This window comes from Bos javanicus, chromosome 5, assembly GCF_032452875.1.
Source record: "Bos javanicus breed banteng chromosome 5, ARS-OSU_banteng_1.0, whole genome shotgun sequence".
Classification (NCBI taxonomy): Eukaryota; Metazoa; Chordata; class Mammalia; order Artiodactyla; family Bovidae; genus Bos; species Bos javanicus.
In genome coordinates, this window is record NC_083872.1 from 110,687,891 (window position 1) to 110,708,155 (window position 20,265).

Genomic DNA, 20,265 nt, shown 5'->3' on the forward strand with positions numbered 1-20,265 from the left:
GCATATATACACTACTATGTATAAAAGAGATAACTAATGAGAACTTAACTAATGGGGAAAAATGGAAACACTGGCAGATTTTATTTTCTTGGACTCCAAAATCACTATGGACAGTGACTACAACCTTGAAATTAAAAAGATGCTTGCTCCTTGGAAGAAAAGGTATGACAAACCTAGCGTGCGTGCATCGAGGTCACTTCAGTCGTGTCTGACTCTTTGCAATCCCATGGACTGTAGCCCGCCAGGCTCCTCTGTCCATGGGATTCTCCAGGCAAGAATACAGGAGTGGGTTTTCATGCCCTTCTCCAGGGGATCTTCTTGACCCAGGAATTGAACCTATGTCTCTTATGTTTCCTGCATTGGCAAGTGGATTCTTTACCACTAGCACCACCTCACCTGGAAATCCCTAACAAACCTAGACAGCATATTAAAAGCAGAGACATCACTTTGCTGACAAAGATCGGTATAGTCAAAGCTATGGTTTTTCCAGTAGTCATGCATCAATGTGAGAGTTGGACTGCAATGAAGGCAGAGTGCCAAAGAATTGATGCTTTCAAACTGTGGTGCTTGAAAAGATTCTTGAGAGTTCCTTGGACAGCAAGATCAAACCAGTCAATCCTAAAGGAAATTAACCCTGAAATTCATTGGAAGAACTGATGCTGAAGCTGAAATTCCAATACTTTGGCCACCTGATGTGAACTGACTCACTGGAAAAGCCCCTGATGCTGGAAAAGATTGAAGGCAGGAGGAGAAGGGGATGACAGAGAATGAGATGGTTGGATGGCATCACTGACTCGATGGACATGAGTTTGAGCAAGCTCTGGGAGTTGGTGATGGACAGGGAGCCTTGGCGTGCTGCAGTCCATGGGGTCGCAGAGTCCGACAGCACTGAGCGACTGAACTGAAACCGAAACTGACAGTTCATATGGAAATGGCATGATAAATACTGATTTATTTCCTTTATTTGCTAGTTTTCAAAATAACAAATTGGTCCCCTAGCATCTTTCAACGGTGACCAATTATTTTTTTTTAAGTAAGATATGAATATGTGGGTGAAAACATGTTTGACATGCTTCAGTCCATGACTATTATTATTAAACTTAGATGGTCCCATCTTTAGCCAATGGGATTCTAAGTTGGCTATGGAGGCTTTCTAACAGGACTCTCATCTTTGGTAGCTTCCTTGCTATCTAGTATGGCGATGTTCCAAGTTCATTTCATGATTTTCCTGCTGTAGACCTGGAACCAGACAATTCTTCAAGGATCCCTGTATCCTTTTAGTGCAAATAGTATTTCAAAACCACAGTCTAGTTCATTACTACTGGGTTAGTCTTCATTTCCAAGTCATTTCAATGGACAGAGTTAGTTGGTTGTTTTTTTTTTCTTACACTTTAAGGAGATATAAATGATATACAAGAAACTGAACATATTTAAACTCTGTGAATCCCTCAGCACAATGAAGACAGTGAACATAACCACCATCCCCCAAAGTTTTCTTGGGCCCCTTTGTAATTTCTTCCTCCTCTCCTCCTCTACCCTCTTTAGCCACTTCTACACTCATTCCTTAGGCAACTATTTGTTTTTAAAGACAGGGCTTCCCTGATGATTCAGGTGGTAAAGAATTTGCCTACAGTGCAGGATACCCAGGTTCCATCCCTGGATCAGGAAGATTCCCTGGAGAAGGGAATGGCTACCCACTCCAATATTCTTGCCTGGAGAATTCCATGGACAGAGGGATTTGGTGGGTTACAGTTGGTCTGAGCAACTAACAGTAACTAAATATAAAATATATCCTCAATTCATAATCAATTCAAACTCAGGACCATAGGATTTTAACTTCTTCTAGCTTAACATCTGATTTTCCTTACTTCCATGCTGTAGGAAGGACAGAATGGGGGTATTACACAATTACTCATTTGCTTTATTCCATATTATAGCTAGTGCTTCTTGAATGTTCCCTTTGGCGCTTATCCCCGCCCGCCCCCCCTTTATAAAGGGTGTGAAGAATTCTTCACCACAATTTTCCCTTCTAATATTTACAAAGAGTAGAGACAGATCTTTTCTTCTTGAACTGCCAAGAGGCCTATGGTTATGAGTCCTCAGTAACTTCTGGAAGGGGTCCGAGCAGGCATGATCTGGGACCCAAGCTGTGCAAAGGATTATCCTGAAAGACATGTCCTGGCTTCCATGTTCAACATGTCCTGTTTCAGAAGAGTATACCTTTTAACAGTAATGATAATAACAAACAACAATAGCTGGTAGCAATTATCAAGTGAAACATGCTAAGCCAGGAACTTTGCATAAATTATCTCATTTAACCAATACAACACTACCTTCCTAGGCAGACATTCCCTTTCTGCATTCAAGAAAACATGTTCAGAAAAGTCAAGTCACAAAAGCTACTAGGCCTAAGGTCATAAATCTACCATGACGCAAAACAAGGATACAAAGTTCTGAATTTTCTGGGTCCAAACCTTGAGCTCTTCCCTTTTACCCTTCTTCCATTCCTTTACCTGGGTACTACTTTCCAAGGGGGTCCCCTAGAATCACACTCAAGTTCAAGTGAAGATGTTATCTAAGGGAGACACCATCTGTTCCAAGAATGTACTTAATTGCTTCTTGGTTCAGGCAGTCATTTGCTTGTTTTTTTTCCCCTCTTGGCTGGGTTGGGCAGACTGTTCTAACACAGACCAGGTTACTCCCTTGTGCCCTGAGACCCATATGATAAAGGCCGAGCCCCTCAAGCCAACTGCAGGTCCTTCTACACATTGGCCCCTGTACTTCAGGGCCTCGGTGAAGTCTCTCTGGGCTTGGTTTTTCTTGGATTCCACACAGATCTCTGGCACAACTTTAATGCATGTATTGGTTTACACATCTTCCCTCTCTTGCAGGTCAGGCACGATGTCTTTACTCATCTCTGTATCAACAGGACCCGGTGTGTGCAAACATGGCGTAAGATAGATACCTAGTGAACGCTCCCTAAACCTCTTTTCAAGCCCCAGTGTCCTCCTAAGAGAAATGGAGGTACCAACACCCACCTAGGGGCGAAGAGGGGAAAGGGGTTAAATCTGAGATAATGTCTGAAAAGGACTTAGAGTACTCAGCACTTAGTAAGTACTTAAGAAATGATGTCTCCTATGATTACTATTTGGAGAAGGCAATGGCACCCCACTCCAGTACTTTTGCCTGGAAAGTCCCATGGACGGAGGAGCCTGGTAGGCTGAAGTCCATGGAGTCGCTAAGAGTCAGATACGACTGAGCGACTTCACTTTCACTTTTCACTTTCATGCACTGGAGAAGGAAATGGCAACCCACTCCAGTGTTCTTGCCTGGAGAATCTGAGGGACGGGAGAGCCTGGTGGGCTGCTGTCTATGGGGTCGCACAGAGTCGGATACAACTGAAGCAACTTAGCAGCAGTAGCAGCAGCCTGATTACTATTATATGATACATATAATACATACCTATATATACTCCATAGTGTTATTATTAATAAACAAGTGAATGAAAGAATTAGTAAGCAAATACATGAATGAATGAGGTCACTTTATGCCAATTTAAATTCTGACTTTGGCTCAGGTAGGAATGGACTTTAACATTCTTTGTCCTATGGAGGGGAATGACTAAATGTATTATTTTATTATTTTTTGTTTTCTTGTTTCTATTTTAGAGTAAATCCAACAGCATGTGAAGACTTCATCCAAAAAGTTCTTTTGATTCTGAGACAAGGATTCATGCAGGTGAGATGGAAAGTGAGAGGATAAAGACTATTTCATTTTTCTGCATTGGATTTGACTTCTTGATCACCTTTCTGTGGGTGAACCATAAAGACACAAAGAGAAGTAGGTTAAAAAACCAATGTGATCAAGAGAATGAAGAAAGGAATTCCCATCACTATATAAACAGCCTGGAAATGAACCACCTAGAGTGAAGTAGATCAGAAGGCTGGGAAATGGAGGTGAAACTGATAGGTTATGTAAAGTGTCTGAATGCACTGGGAGAATTTGGAGATAGACTGTGATAAGTATACTAAAAAAGGAAAAAAAGAAAACAAGTAGATTGAAAAAGAGACTTAGTTCCAGTGACAGCAAAGAGTTTGGCAAGAAATAAAAACAATCAAAGTATATTCTGTAGCTCATGGTAATGGTGTTGATGGTATAATAATACTGATTAAGGAACCAGCCAAAAATCACAACAGAAACACATTGGCAGGATGGGAGAGGGAAAGTGTGTCCATGTGTGAGTCTAGTCCTCACCTTTCATTGTGAGAATTCAATAGATAATGCCTGACACTGGAAAATCAAGAGCACCAGGGTATTTAAACATATGGAGGAAAACAAAAAACAAAACAATCCGTTAAGAAAGTGGAAAGTGTTGCTGTGGAATAGGCAAGGGGGTCTGGAAGAGTGCAATTTTTGTAACAAGCTGTTAGCTGAGTTCTCATAAATGTTTTATTAAGAGAGATATAAGATCAAGAAAGCTTGGAGCTGCTGCTGCTGCTAAGTTGCTTCAGTCGTGTCCGACTCTGTGAGACCCCATGGACCACAGCCTACCAGGCTCCTCCGTCCATGGGATTCTCCAGGCAGGAACACTGGAATGGATTGCCATTTCCTTCTCCAATGCATGAAAGTGAAAAGTGAAAGTGAAGTCGCTCAGTCATGTCCGACTCCTAGCGACCCCATGGACCACAGCCTACCAGGCTCCTCCGTCCATGGGACTTTCCAGACAAGAGTACTGGAGTGGGGTGCCACTGCCTTCTCCAAAAGCTCGGAGAATACTGATCAAAAAGATAGCCAGGGTTTCACGTAGAGGTAGATGTTTGTGGAAGACTTTGCAAATCCCCTGAAGTACATACATAATTCCATCATGTAGCCCACCATCTGCCACCAGGACTTGAAAAGTCCAAATATGGCCATGTGGTTCCCTGTTTAATATGGTTCATGGATTCCCACCACTTAGATACTAAAGTGGTTTTGCTTAGAAAATTCCTTCATGGTTTGTCCAGGAATCTTCTCCAGGCTCATTTCTCCTAGAGCCCCTCACATACTTCCTTGACCTCCTGCCATGTTACTTGCTGCGTCTGAGTCTTTGCCTCTGCTGCTCCCGAGTGGGTCGGAAAGATCCCCTGGAGAAGGGAATGGCAACCTACTCCAGTATCTTGCCTGGAAAACCCTATGGACAGTGGAGCCTGGAGGGCTGCAGTTCACGGGGTCACAAAGAATTAAGACATGACTTAGCAACTGAACACGCACGTACATGTTTGTCTTGTGTTTAGCTCTATGCTTGGCACAGAGTAAACAGTAAGCTGGTAAAGAAAGTGGAAGTGTTAGTTGCTCAGCTGTCTCTTTGCGACCCCATGAACTGTAGCCCTCCAGGCTCCTCTGTCCATGGAATTCTCTGGCCAAGAATACTGGAGTGCTTCGCCATTCCTTTCTCCAAGGGATCTTCCTGACCCAGGGATAGAACCCAGGTCTCCCTCATTGCAGGTGGATTCTTTACCGTCTGAGCCACCACTTAATATTGTTAGCTATATAAGTAAAATAATGGGTAAAAGAGTAAATGCATGAGTAAATGTAGTGACCTAAGGAAAAATCTCCCCACTCCTGCTATTCACTCAACGTAGGAAAAACTGTAGTGGAATCTTTCCCCGATCCTGGGAATATTTATTTCTATTTCTCAGTCTTTGGCCACAAGTTTCTTTTTCTCCTGTTTTTGTTCTCCTACTAGCAGGAATGTCAGAAATTTTGTAGGAGCTTCCAAGTTCCTACAGGGACGAGACTTCATCAGTGCTTGATGGTGAGAAGGAAGAGTCAGTCAAATTCTGTTTCCATTCTCCATCCCTCTCTTCCTTTTCCTTCCTGTGGGGGAAACAAAAAAGACATTAACAAAAATTGGCTCAAAACTTCAGTGTGATCTCTTCAAAGGTTTCACTAGAATCTTGATAAGTATTGACAGAAAAAGTTTACAAATCAGCCAAAACATTGGCAATAGCAAATAACTGACGCAGAATGCTGAACACATGGCAATGACTCCCTCATTCATCTTCTAAGTATTGACTGAGGATCTGTTGGATGCTAGGCCCTGGAGGGAAAAAAAAGGTCATCTAGGGCAGTATTCCGGACCTCAAGGACAAATCTCAATCTGTGGACAAGCAAATCTGTGACTAGAATATACTATGTTCTGTGGTATGTGATCAGGAAAGCACAGGACAATACCCTGAGTGGGTAAATCAGGGAAGACTTCCTGGAGGTGATGTCTGAGCTGAGTTTTAAGGGTTACTGAGGGGTTAGCTAGATTAAGAAGTAAGGGTGAAAAGCTGTAAACTGAAAGGGTGGGGGAGGGATAGAATGGGAGTTTGGGATTAGCAGATATAAACTATTACACATAAAATGAATAAATGACAAAGTCCTACTGTATAGCACAGGGGACTATATTCAATATCCTGAGATAAACTGTAGTGGAAAGAATATAAAAAGAATTTATTTTGATGTATAACTGAATCACTTTTCTGTACAGTAGAAATTAACACAACATTGTAAATCAACTATACTTCAATCTAAAAAAAGAAGTTATTGAAAGATAGTCTTGTCTGAGGGAATAACAATAACATTGGTGAATTACATTAGTTGGCTTTTTGTATTTCTGAGAATCTAATCTGGATATCAGAAAGAATGCTAATGAGTCATCATTGAATTTACAGGATTCCGTGGCTCAAACAGGTGGGCCTCAAGCTAAACTATTATTTTTAAAATGTGAAGGAAGGAAGGAAAATTTCCTTCCCGGTTTGAAGGAAAATTTCAACTAGAAGGTTGAAAGTTTTCCTTCATTAAATTTCTCAAATCATTATGCTTTGGTTTCTTTATCTCTGAAATGGAGAGTATAACACATCTATCTGTGGTAGAGATGGTTATTTAACAACTCATCATCCACTCTCCCTTTTCACTTTAGCAATGGAGCCAGTTTTTGTTTAAGATGGTAATGTACCCAGATTTAAAAAACAAACAACCCATTTCCCAGTCTCCTTTGAAGCCAACATCACCATGTGACTAATATCTGGCCCTTGAAATAAATCGGTAATGTTATATGATATTTCCAAGGAGGTTATTAAAAAGGGAGAAGTTAAAAGAAATTGACTACACATGGGCATGAGGGATCTTTCTAGGGTGATGAAAAAGTTCTAAAGCTAAATTGCAGTAATTGTTGCAAATCTCTGTGAATTTACTAAAATCACTGAATTGCACTGGCAAAGTAGGCAAATGTTATGCTAAGTTGTACCTCATTAATATTATAAAATCATAATCATTTTTATTTTAATAAAAGAACATTCTAAATATTTTTAAACAATATTTATTAAAAATAAAGAAATTGCTGTAGCCATACATTCACGTTCTAGCAAAAATGAGATGGAAGTGGAAATGTTGTTTGGGACTTCTGGAAATGCTCCTTAAAAGAGAATGTGGCTATAGATTAAAAGTAAATGAATGGAGAAAAATACACCATGCTAATACTGATCAGAAGAGAGCAAGGGTAACTATACTAATTTCAGACAGAGCAGATTCAAAGGCAAAAAAAGTTATCAGGGATAAAGAAGGACATTATATAATGATAAAGCAGTCAATTCTCCAAGAAGACATAACAATTCTTAATGTGTATGCTCCTAACAAAGCAGCATCGAGCTACACAAGGGAAAAACTGCTTGAAAACAAGGACAAATAGGTGACTCCACTATCATAGTCAGAGACTTCAACACTCCTCTAATCGGAAATGGATAGATCCAGCAGGCAGATAATCGGTAAGGACATACTTGAGCTCAACAATACCAATAATCAACTGGATGTAACTGACATCTGTAGGCTACATCACCCCCAAACAGCAGATTATACAGTCTCTGAAAGCTCACATGTAACATTCACCAAGACAGACCAAATTCTGGGCCCAAAAAATATACCTAAACAAATCTGAAAAAAAGATAAATCACATTATGCCTGCTCTCAGACCAAGATGGAATCAAACTGGAAATCAATAGCAGAGAGAGAGAGCTGGAAAATCCCCAAATACTTGGAGATTAAACAACATGCTTCTAAACAACACATAGGTCAAAGAAAACTCAAGAGAAATTGCTACATAACTCATCAAATCCTCCCGGGTTAGGACACACAGTTTCGAGGGCAGGAGCCTACTGTGTCCCCACCTCACCTGGCAAAACAATAAGTCTCTTCTTTTCTACTTCATCCAAAACTCTGTCTCTGAGGTTCGATTCGGCACTGGTGTTCAGAGACTGAGCTTTTGGCATCACCATCAGAAACTTTTATGAGGCTTACTTAGTTTATGGAGGCTGGGAGAGGGTGTCTCTCTTTCTTTCAGGTCATACACTATAAAGACATAGGCTTGGGGCTGTTCTTGGCGCTCTTTCTTTCAAGGGCAGCTCAGTTCAGTCACTCAGTTGTGTCTCACTCTTTGTGACCCGATGAACCGCAGCACGCCAGGCCTCCCTGTCCATCACCAACTCCTGGTATTTACCCAAACCCATGTCCATTGAGTCGGTGATGCCATCCAACCATCTCATCCTCTGTCGTCCCCCTCTCCTCCTGCCCTCAATCTTTCCCAGCATCAGGGTCTTTTGTTTCAAGGGCAGAGGTAGCTTGAAAAGCAAGCCAGCACACAGGAACAGAGGGTCATAAAAGAAAGGGAGACGACTCCCCTGGTGATCCAGTGGACAAGAATCTGCCTGCCAATATATGTGACACCTGTTGGATCTCTGGTCCAGGAAGATCTCACATGCCTCAGGGCAACTAAGCCCAAGAGCCAAGAGCCATGACTATCACAAGTACTGAGCCGCTCCCACCCCTGCTCTCTACACGACTATCACAAGTACTGAGCCGCCCCACCCCTGCTCTCTAGAGCCTGCAAGCACCGCAACTAATGAATCCCATGTGCCCTAGAGCCCACGCTCTGCAACAAGAGAAGCCACCACAGTGAGAAGCCCTTGCACTGCAATGAAGAGTAGCCCCTGCTCACTGCAGCTAGAGAAAGCCCACGTGCAGCAACAAAGACCCAGTAAAGCCTACGTAAATAAATTAAAAAAATTTTTTTAAGAAACAAAGACAAGGAAAGAATCTGAAAAAAATCTTTGAGCCCTCAGGTCTGTCGTACCTACAGCCAGTCTGTCTGTGGCCTTTCCAGTTACAAAAACCATGAGATTTTCCTTCCACTCAAGCGGGTTTGAGTTGGTTTTGTGGCACTTGCAACCTAAGAGCTCTGACTCAAACAGTTCATAAAGTACAAGTATTTGGCATAGAGGAAGTACAAGGTCATTGGTAGCCCTTACAGTTACCCCTAATAATAATAAAAATAAAGTGAGAATTGAGTGATTAACATATAAAAGTGAGTGGACTTTTATAATATAAAAATATTATATATATATATATTTTTTTCTTTCCATGTATTAAGAATTCCTACAATGTTCACATTTCTACTTTGCCTATGGTCTTTGTTCAAACAAACCTCAAAATAAACTCAGTCTCCCTCTGATATCTTCTTCTAGATTTCTTTTCAGGAGTGTCCTCAAGGAAGGTTGAAGCCTGGATGAACATGTGGTTTGCCTTTTTTTTGTCTTTCGCTCTTTGATCAATATTCTTCACCTCCCTGTGGGGAAATCACAAAGACACATGGAAAAAGACTAAAGAGTCAGCATTATCTTTTTACTTTTTACTCTATCTTTACATGAAAAAGTGTCAGATATTTACAAATTCATTCATTACATCTGTCAAGAGCAACTGACTGAAGCAGAATGTTGGCCACACAAAAGCAACTCAGTCACCAAGCTCCTGCTCTGTGCTGGGAGTCATACAGCCCTGTGGGGTACAGAGAAATAAGACATTGTCCCTTACTCAGCGGAATGTACTCAAATTGGGAAGACAGGTGAGGAAAACCAACCATCTGAGAGAAAGCTGAAGCATGAACTTGAGGCAAGCGGAATTCAGTTTGGGGTTCTGCCGTTTGCTGTGTGTCCTTGAGCAAGTTACTTAACCTCTCCTCGCTAGTGTACTCATCTCAACATGGTAATAATAGAACCGAGTATAATGTTGAGGATAAATTGAGTTACCATAGGTCCAGCGATTAGCACAGGGCCTGGTAGTAATATACAGGAAGTGCTCAGTAAATGTCAGTTTCTGCTGCTGCTGTTATGATAGGAGAAGGTTCTCAGTGGAATTGGGAAGTACACCAGCTGACCTTTGAAAGGTGAATAGACCTCTATTCAATGAAGAAACAAGTTATGGACATTCAAGGTAGTCAAAATAGCAATAAAAATATATTCAAATGAATTAAGATGTATCATATACTTCTCTGCTGCTATGGAATAGATGTAAAAAGACTGGTAGTAAGAAACAACTGTTGACCTTGGCCTGAACCGGTGATTATTCCAACGTCTTTCCCCAAGTCAAGATAAAAAAATCATGTTGACACAACATTCTCACTTTTGGCATCCTCTTTTCCTAACCTTCTGAAGCCAGCTTCTGCTTGCAGTGGAGAGACAAAGAAGCAGCAAACTGCTCTTGTCTTTGTTGTGATGACACTTTCTAACAGGAAAACTTGGACATAAATCCTTGATAGTATTTTCTACCAGAGAAAGGAAATGGCAACCCACTCCACTATTCTTGCCTGGAAGAGTCCATGGACAGAGAAGCCTGGTGAGCTACAGTCCATGGGGTCACAGAGTCAGACATGACTGAACAACTGAGCAGTATTTCCTATATTGTCATTTCTTGGGATTTTGAAGCCTATACATGTCTTGTTGTTGAGTTGCTAAGTCATGTCCAACAATTTTTCGATCCCACAGACTGTAGTGTGTCAGACTCCTCTGTCCATGGGACTTCCCAAGCAAGAATACTGGAGTGGGTTGCCATTTTCTTCTCCAATACCTGTCTTAGGTGCCTATTTTCCACTAGTAAGAGCATCTTTAGTTTGTATGACAGGGTCATATGTCGAAACATTTCATAAAATTCTGCAAAGGGTGTTTTGAATTGCAGGTGCTTGGCCCCCATACAAGTTTAAGGATCATGGCTCTGACTCACAAGGAAACTAAGTTCTGCAGCAGCAATTGATCCTGCTCTTTCATTGCAGCTCCAACTGCATGTGCTAACTAGGTTCTTCCTCCACCTAGAGCAGAGATCCCTGCAAGATAGCTCCTGGATTGCCTTTTCTAAGGAACACTGCTCTAGGCCTCCCCAGTAGCAAACTCTCCAACTCCAAGACCTGGTGCTGCTTTGGATCCTGCAGTTTTCAGGGAATGAGGTCACATGTATTACCTCTAAGAGCCGTCATTTGCTGAGCACTTCCTGTGAGCCAGGTACCAACCTAGACACCTCCTTTAACCCACACAACTACTCTGTTAGTAGTGTCCTTGTTTTACAGATGGGATATCCAAGACTCACATGGGCTAAATGATGGACCTAATTCATAGAAAGGGTGAGACAGAGCTGTACCTGCAGCTTCTGTCCACCTTCAATGCCAGTGCTCCAAACGGATATGCTACATTACAGATGCTGTGCTTAGTCACTCCGTCATGTACAACTCTGCAACCCCGTGGACTGCAGCCCGCCAGGCTCCTCTGTCCTTGGGAATTCTCCAGGCGAGAATACTAGAGTGGGTTGCCATGCCCTCCCTCCAGGGGCTCTTCCCAACCCAGGGATCAAACCCAGGTCTCCCACATTGCAGGCAGATTCTTTACTGACTGAGCCACAAGGGAGGCACATTAGGGGAACAAGTGGTAACTGACATCCCTGAAGAGTCCTAACCCACCTACAACTAATATTCCACGTGGGCATTTGTCATCTTCCATTACTGTTATGGAATAACAATAAAGACTGTTCATGGAGAAGGAAATGGCAACCCACTCCAGTATTCTTGCCTGGAGAATCCCAGGAACAGCGGAGCCTGGTGGGCTGCTGTCTATGGGGTCACACAGAGTTGGACACGATTGAAGCGACTTAGCAGCAGCAGCAGCATATATATATATATATAAAAGTATACAAATACTTATACAGAAGGAGAAAAAGGCATCAGAGGATGAGATGGCTGGATGGAATCACTGATGCAATGTACATGAACTTGGGCAAACTTCGCCTGGCATGTTCCATGGGGTCACAAAGAGTCAGACATGATTGGGTGACTGAACAACGACAACACACAAATAACATTGATATATATAATGTTCACTTAAAGTGTCCATTTATGTATTAAATGTGGGGAATTGCTATTTCACTCATAATTTTAAATTTTGTTATAATTCACAAGGAGAAAAATTATGAGCGTGATAGTGATTCTATATATTGATTGCCTATAGGCACACTTTCAATGAACTATATATAGTTTTATAGTACTTTTTTTAACCTTTGTTATTTGTTTTATTATATTAATGGAAATGTAATTTTTATCTGTTGAATCTAATAAACATTGCAATTTGTGTTTTGTAAAAAAAAAAAAAGACTGTTCAAAAATTTAAACATATATAAAGAAAGTTGTATAATTAACATCATTTACCCATTATCTTGGTTCAAAAGTTATCAATATGAAGTCAGTCTTGATTCATCTATTATCTCCTTTGCTTCCCTGTCCCCATGCCAAATGGTTTAATTTAAGGCAAATCCTAGACACTGTGTCATTTCAGCCATAAATACTTCATGATATATCTCTTTAGGACACAACTCTTTAAAAAATAACTACAAAATTATTATAATATCTTTAAGAAAGAACACTCTAATAAAACAAATTTCTTAATATCACTTAAAACCAGGTCAATGTTCAAATTTCCCCAGTTATCTCATAATTGAGATAATGATCTCAACTGGTTGATTTAAGTCAGGATCCAAACAATGTTTTGATTAATATATCTCTCCAGTGTCTTCTAAACAACAACAGCTCCTCCTCCCTCCTCTTCTATTTTCCTTGCTTTTTATGTGCTGAAGAAACCAGTTTATTTGTGCTATAGAATTTCCTATTCCAGATTCACCAATTGCACCCCTGGAGATACCGACATATGTGCCCAGGAAAAAAGACTGGATGGATTTATAGGAAAATACTGGCAATGTGAGTGTGTACCTATAGGTGTTTTTCCAGGTTCTTTGTTTTCATTGTGCACAAATGTTTTTGTAGTCAGAAAAAAAATAACTTGTAAAAAAAAAAGACCTGGTCTCTGTTACTGTGGAATTTACATTCTGAACGCACGGGTTACAGGGCTGGACCCCAGTTACAAATTAGTGTGACATGCTGCAATAGACAAATGCTGAAACCACGCCGCTTTCCCTTGAAGGCCCCTTAAATACCTGAGGAAGTTGTCCTGCAGCTCCTTCAGGTACTCGTCAAAATAATTCCACTCACTCCAGTGTAGCCAGTTCAGCTGGTGGAAGTTTTCCCTCCACTTCTTCATGTTGCTCAGTGTCAGGTTGATGACCTCAGCATAGGTCAGGGTGGACTCAGTGGCTTTCATGTCAAGGAAAACCCCACACCATCAGTTGGTATTGACTCAGCTTTGTTGGTGGGATATGTCCAGGGCATGGGGAGCAGGGAGGGGAGATGCCCAAGTGGGAAAACTGACCTGCTTCTAGAAACCTGAGCAGGAAACCCTCCATGGCCTTGATCGTGGCCTGCTTGGGAAAGAAAAAGCCTAACCTCTCCATGGCTCGGCCACTCTCCCATCTTTAATAAAGTCCTTCTCCCCTCCTGCTGGTGGAAGGGCTGTGTGCTATGCTCAGTCGGTAAGCTGTGTCTGATCCTTTGCAACCCCATGGACTGTAGCCCGCCAGGCTCCTCTGTCCATGGGATTTCCCAGGCAAGAATACTGGAGCAGGTTGCCATTTCCTTCTCCAGGGGATCTTCCTGATCCAGGGATTGAACCCACATCTCTTGCATCTCATGCATAAGCAGGCAGATTTATTTTTTACCACTGCATCACGTAGGAAGCTCCTGGAAGGCCTAGAAGTGCTTATTTTAGACTATCATCTAAAATTCTTACTCTATTATCAAAGTGGTGAATAGAAAGGGATTCCAACTTTCCTTTCCTTTCAGGGTCAATTCTGATTCCCTATCTCATGTTTGTATTAATGTGTTGAAAATTTCTCTCTACCTTCCCCTCCCTTCCACCCTTTCTGAACTGGTCAGAATCTCAGTTTCACTCATCATGAGCTGTGGGACATCAGACAATGTATGTCACCCTCTGTGCCTCCATTGCCATATCTATAAAATAGGGATAATAATACCTACCTCAGAGAAGGCAATGGCACCCCACTCCAGTACTCCTGCCTGGAAAACCCCATGAATGGAGGAGCCTGGTGGGCTGCAGTCCATGGGGTCGCTAAGAGTCAGACACGACTGAGCGACTTCACTTTCACTTTTCACTTTCATGCATTGGAGAAGGAAATGGCAACCCACTCCAGTGTTCTTGCCTGGTGAATCCCAGGGACGGCGGAGCCTGGTGGGCTGCCATCTATGGGGTCACACAGAGTCGGACACGACTGAAGCGACTTAGCAGCAGCAGCAGCAGGTACTGTTAATGATAATAATGATGGTTACTACTTTTTTTAGTACCAGCTCTATGCCATTTAATCCTGGTCACAACACTATTGATTTGGTGTGACTATCCTCATTTTAGGAATGAGTTGATAAAGATACTGAGCTTAGAGTTGAAGGTGTGCACATGAGATCTTGAAGCCAGTGGGCTACTGAACTGGGACTCAAATCCAGGGCTGGGTATCCCCAACCCAGGCTCCTTCTACTACACTACACTGTCCTTACAGCGCAATGAGGTGATATAAGGGAAAGCATTTTATAAATAACAAAGTACTATGCTGACAGGTAACATTCGTTCAGTCGCTTGTTACCTGCCAGGCGCTGTACCTGTTCTCTACATTACAACCCTATGAGGCAGGTACTGTTATCCCCATTTTATAGGTGAAAAAATGAGGCTCAGAGAGAAGCTGGAACTTGTCTAAGATCACTCAGCTGGTAAGCAGTTGAGTTGGTTCCTGAATCCGGGTCTATTTGATCCTATGTTCTGACCCTCTATGGAAACTGCTAAGACTCAGACGCCAACACATATCACACCCGTTTTCTTAAGATCTGGGTTTTGACCATATCTTTAGGATAAATGTCAATGGGGCCAGGAATTTGCTAATGGGTCTTGAGGAGGGAGGTGTGTGTGTGAGGAGGATGCTAGAAGAAACACACACTTACACACCAAAATTCCTGATCAATATATACTGTGGGGTCAGTGAGCATCTGGGAGGTATTAGTAAATTACAAAGTATGTTAGAGTCGCTAAGTAGCCCATTCTTTATGGTAGATAGGAAAAGATTTTGCACACAGGGAAATCTGACTTGCCCAGGGTCCCACACAGCATGAGGCAGGTTTTGAATTAAAATGAGCAAGATTCTGACCCATAGGCATGTATCAATGGTCACCCTTGATTGGTCCCTACTGTGTGTCAGGTTCTGTGCTAAGGGTTGGATGTGTCTCTCTTCACCCTTGCTTCTGGGAAGGGGAAGCAGGGATCTGGAGTGATGTGTGTCTAACCCACGGTGGAAAGGATATGAGATGGTCTTGGTTCTTTCTCTCCGGACCATCAACACATCTTGGCCATGCTGCTGCAGGGTGGAGTAGTTCAGGAGGAAGTACACAATCAGAGGGCTCTTCCCATAAATGTTGAAGAGGTTTGGAGTCAGCGGAGGGCTTTTGCAGGCAGGGTAAGACTGAGTAGGAAAGAGAGAGGAGTACAATAAAGGAAACTGCCATTTTTACAGTATATATTAAGAAATGTAAAAGTACTCATATCTTTTATCTAGGAACTCATTTTAGGATGCTATCCTAAGGAAAATTACCCACAAGCAAAAAAGACTTACGCACTACGATGTTTACTGCAGTGATAATTACTACAGCAGAAGACTGGAATAATCTAAATGTTCAAGGAGATTTGATATCTCTACCCAAAGGCATAGTATGCCACTATTAAAATGTTTACTAAGAGTTGGTACTAAAATATTGTTTCAGATGCAATAGTAATTTTAAAAATCAAGATACAAAATTAGGTAGATAATATTATGTATATTGTATGAAATGAATATAATTATATGAAATAAATCAAACAAAAAAAGATAGATGAGAGACTAGAAGCCTAGTTCCTAAAATGTCAGCAACTCACTCAGCAAATATATACTGGGTGACTACTATATATACTGATCTAGACACTGGCATATCAGCCAATAAGACGACACATTCCAGCCCTAAAGGGCTTGTATTATAGTTGAGAGGAAAACAATAAACTAATCAATAAGTAAGAGAGTGCATGATACTATGGAATAATAAGGGCTTCAGGTAAGAGTCAAGCAGAGCAAGGCGTGTGGGTGGTGGTATGGGAGCCTGGGGAGGAGAGAAATCTTTTCCATGGGGTGGTCAGGAAGGACTGCCTCGAGGAGGAGCGATCCTGGCAGACTCTGAACAATGGAAGGAAGATCTGCGCAGTGTTCCAGGCAAAGGGGACATCAAATGCAAGAGAACCCCAAGACAGACAGGAGCTCAGTGTGGCTTAGGGATGGAAAACAGGCCCACGTGGCTCAAAAGAGAACAAATGATGAAGCTGAAGAAGCAGTGGGGTCTCCAGGCCACTGAAAGGAGTTAGGATTTTCCAAGTGTGACTGAAGCCACTGGGAAGGTTTTGAGCTGGGTTACAACATGATCTGATGAATTTTTTTCTAAAGATCCCTTTAACTGATGTGTGGAGAAATGACTGCAGTGGGTGAGCATGGAGGCAAGAAGAGCACTTAGGAGGCCTCGACAGTGGTTCGGTTAGTGCTGGGGCCGGGGCTGGGTAGTTGGGAGAGAGGTGAGAAGTGATTATACTGTATCATGTAATTTGTGATTATACCGTAAAAGCAGAATTGGCAGGATTTATTAATGGAGTCAAAGTAGGTGTGAGAAAGAGGGGAGTCAAGGATGACTCTAAAGGGTTAGGTACCAGTTGCCCAGCTGGGAAAATCTAGGAAAGAAAAGGCTGACAGAGTAGAACAATCAAGAGGCCTGTTTGGGATGTTCTGTGTTTGAGATGCTGAATAGAGATCAGGAAAGAGAACAGGCAGGGACTGACAGTGATTTGTTTTCTTTCCTTATATTCCTCTGCCTTTTCTCCAAAATGTCTGTAGTGATTGTGTACTACTTTTGTTATTTGTTTAAATACATTTTATTTTGAAGAAGTGGTTATAATTTAACCAAAAATTCTGTCGTGAATAAACACTGTAGCAGCACCTAACCACATTATTCTCTAATCCTATTTACTTTGTTTTATTTTACTTTATTTTTTAATTAAAAACATATGTATTTATTTACTAAATATTTGGCTGCACCAGGTCTCAGTTGCGGCGTGTTCTTTTAGTTTAGTTGCAGCATACGGGATCTTTTTTAGCTGTCGCATGTGGGATCTTCAGTTGCAGCACGTGGAATCTAGTTCCCCAACCAGGGACCAGACCTGGGCCCCCTGCATTTGGCGGGTGGAGACTTAGCCCCTGGACCACCAGGGAAGTCCCTAATCCTATTCATTTTAATTGCTTAATGAGATTTCCTATATCTATAGCAGGCTGTCTCCACCTTGGCACTTAGCCATTTGGGGCCAGATAATTCTTTGCTGTGGGAGACTGTCCTGGGCACTGTAGAATGCTGAGCGGCATCCTCGGTCTCCATGTAATAGATACTAGTAGTACTCTGCCCCCACCACCCCCAGGTGTGACAACCAGAAATGCCTCCAGACATGGCCAAATGTCTCCTGGGGGGCAAAACTGCCCCCAGTTGGGAATCACTACTCTTTAGCAAGATTCCACTGGGATCACAGAAACTTGGAGTCAGAAGGGAACTCATAGATCATTTAGTCCTATAATTCCTAAAGCCCCATCTCCCAGTGAGGGCCAGTCTGTGCCATTATGAAATAGCAACCCAGTATTCCAGTAATCTTGCCTGGAGAATTCCATGGACAGAGGAGCCTGGTGGGCCACAGTCCATAGGGTCACAAGCAACTTCACACACATGCACACTTGTTTGGCTATGCTGGGTCTTAGTTTCAGCATGCTCTGAGCATCAATTTCCTCACTAATAAACTAAAGAATAGCAGGAGTAATTGTTTCAAAGGATTGTGACAGTAAAATAAAATATGTTGTATGCACAGGTTTAGTATGGTGGTGGTGGTGGTTTAGTTGCTAAGTCGTGTCTGACTCCTGCGACCCCATGGACGGTAGCCTGCCAGGCACCTCTGTCCATGAGATTCTCTAAGCAAGAATACTGGAATGGATTGCCATTTCCTTCTCCATAGGTTTGGTATAATGCCTGACGTACAGTAAGTATTTATTACGTGTTAATTATCATCACTACCTCAGATAAACCTCATAAGACCACCAGGACCTAGGAATTATTGTCCACATTTTATAGAGTAGGAAACAGAGGCCCAGGGTTCTCTTTCCATTACACCCAGGCTCCTGAGTTTCAAGCAAATAATTTAAATCTGGAGAAATCCAGGCTAAATGCTCACTCAAACTTGTGCCCACTTCAGTCAATAATTATCTGCAGGAGATTTCCTTACTGTATTAACCGAGTCTACAATCAGAAACACCCCAGTTTTTACTCTGACATTTTCACAGACCTAAATTTTCTAGCCAGAACTCCTAGCACCTTTTAAGCCATCTCTACTATGAAACTTGCAATCACGTGCTCACCTGCTTAGGAACCATATTCTCAAGTTCTCTTGCTGCTGATATCCTCTTGACTTGTTTTGTGGGTCTCCTCAAAACCAGAGTCTGATAGGTATGCTCTGTCAGTACAATATTAACAAAAAATAATCAATAAAATTGTCAGCTATGATGAGAAAAGGAAACAAGAATTTAAATAACTGTGGATTTCTTATCAGACCATTGAGACCAGAGGCTGTGGAACAACATTGAAAAGTACAGAAAGAAAAGAACTGTCAACCCAGAATTCTATATCCAGAAAAAATATCCTTCAAAAATGAAGGTGAAATAAAGACATTATCAGAAGAAAGACAACCAAGAAAACGAATTGCCAGCAGGCCTATTTTAAACGGAGGATTTTTTTTGGTGGGGGGAGGGGCTGTAAGAAGGAAAATGATTCCAGAGGGAAACCTGGAACTTCAGAAATGAAGGAAAAGCAACAGAAACTGTAAATACCTGGTCATCTATCATAAGTACAATACATACAGTAAATATAGAATATAAATAATAAATATATGATATATATTGTGAACCTATCTGGTTGTATATAGTAAATATAATACTGTATTTTTCTCCTCTTACATTCTTTAAAATGTGTACGATGATCACTTTGGAATGTTGTATGGCAGTTTCTCAAAATGCTAAACATACGACCCAGCAATTCCACCCTTGGTATACATATATCCAAGAGAAATGAAAACATATATCTACACGAAAAACTTGCATATGAACGTTCACAGCAGCATTATTTATAATAGTTACAAAGTACAAATAACTCAAACAGAAAAAAATAAAATCACTATATCTAAAACAGTTGTGGAATGCTTAGTGTTCAGAAGAAACTCTGTAGCATTTTTCATATTAGAAAAAGGGGTTTCATTTCTACTCAGTTCAAAATATTTTCTAATTTCCTTTAATTCTTCCTCTTTGACTCATAGCTCTACATGAATTAAATATATATGTAGATTTGGGGGACTTGCAAAGTCTCCCACAAATATTTACCTCTATTTGGAACCCCCTCTATACCTCTCAATGAGTGGTCCTCAAGTTTGAGGGTATTTTTAATGGTTTTACTGAGATATAATTTACATACCTCTTTGTACCTCCCTTTCTCCATCAAGAAAAAAGATTGCTTAACTTTTAAAATACTGATGACGCGTGAAATAATCTAGAATGATACTTAAGAGTTTATGTTCTAACAGTTTTCTTAGGTTCTGTATTTGTCTATTTGGGATCCATTAATTACAGGGCCAAACTAATGACCAAAGTTGTTTACATCTCCCGCATGAACCAGAGGCCATATCTGAATCACCTTCTTTATCTAACTCTCACAGTTCAGTTCAGTTCAGTTGCTCAGTCGTGTCCGACTCTTTGTGATCCCATGGACTGCAGCATGCCAGGCTTCCCTGTCCATCACCAACTCCCAGAGCTTACTCACATTCATGTCTATCGAGTTAGTGATGCCATCCAGCCATCTCGTCCTCTGTCATCCCCTTCTCTTCGTGC

The 20,265-nt window shown here is 41.5% G+C and overlaps 1 protein-coding gene across 5 annotated transcripts in view; it reads right to left on the bottom strand.

Annotated features, from left to right (window-relative positions):
- Positions 1–5,628: 5,628 nt before the first annotated feature.
- FAM227A (family with sequence similarity 227 member A) overlaps positions 5,629–20,265 on the bottom strand; it is a 51,253-nt gene continuing 36,616 nt past the window's right edge. For 3 of the 5 annotated variants that reach the window (XM_061418537.1, XM_061418534.1, XM_061418533.1), the window contains 5 exons: positions 18,748–18,842; positions 14,261–15,744; positions 13,324–13,480; positions 9,503–9,643; positions 5,629–5,856 (listed from right to left, as the gene is read on the bottom strand). In XM_061418537.1, the coding sequence (XP_061274521.1) occupies positions 15,226–15,744; positions 18,748–18,842 (614 nt within the window). In that variant the 3' untranslated portion in view covers positions 5,629–5,856; positions 9,503–9,643; positions 13,324–13,480; positions 14,261–15,225. The remainder of the gene's footprint in view (positions 5,857–9,502; positions 9,644–13,323; positions 13,481–14,260; positions 15,745–18,747; positions 18,843–20,265) is intronic. The other 2 variants (XM_061418536.1, XM_061418538.1) reach the window with 2 other exon arrangements.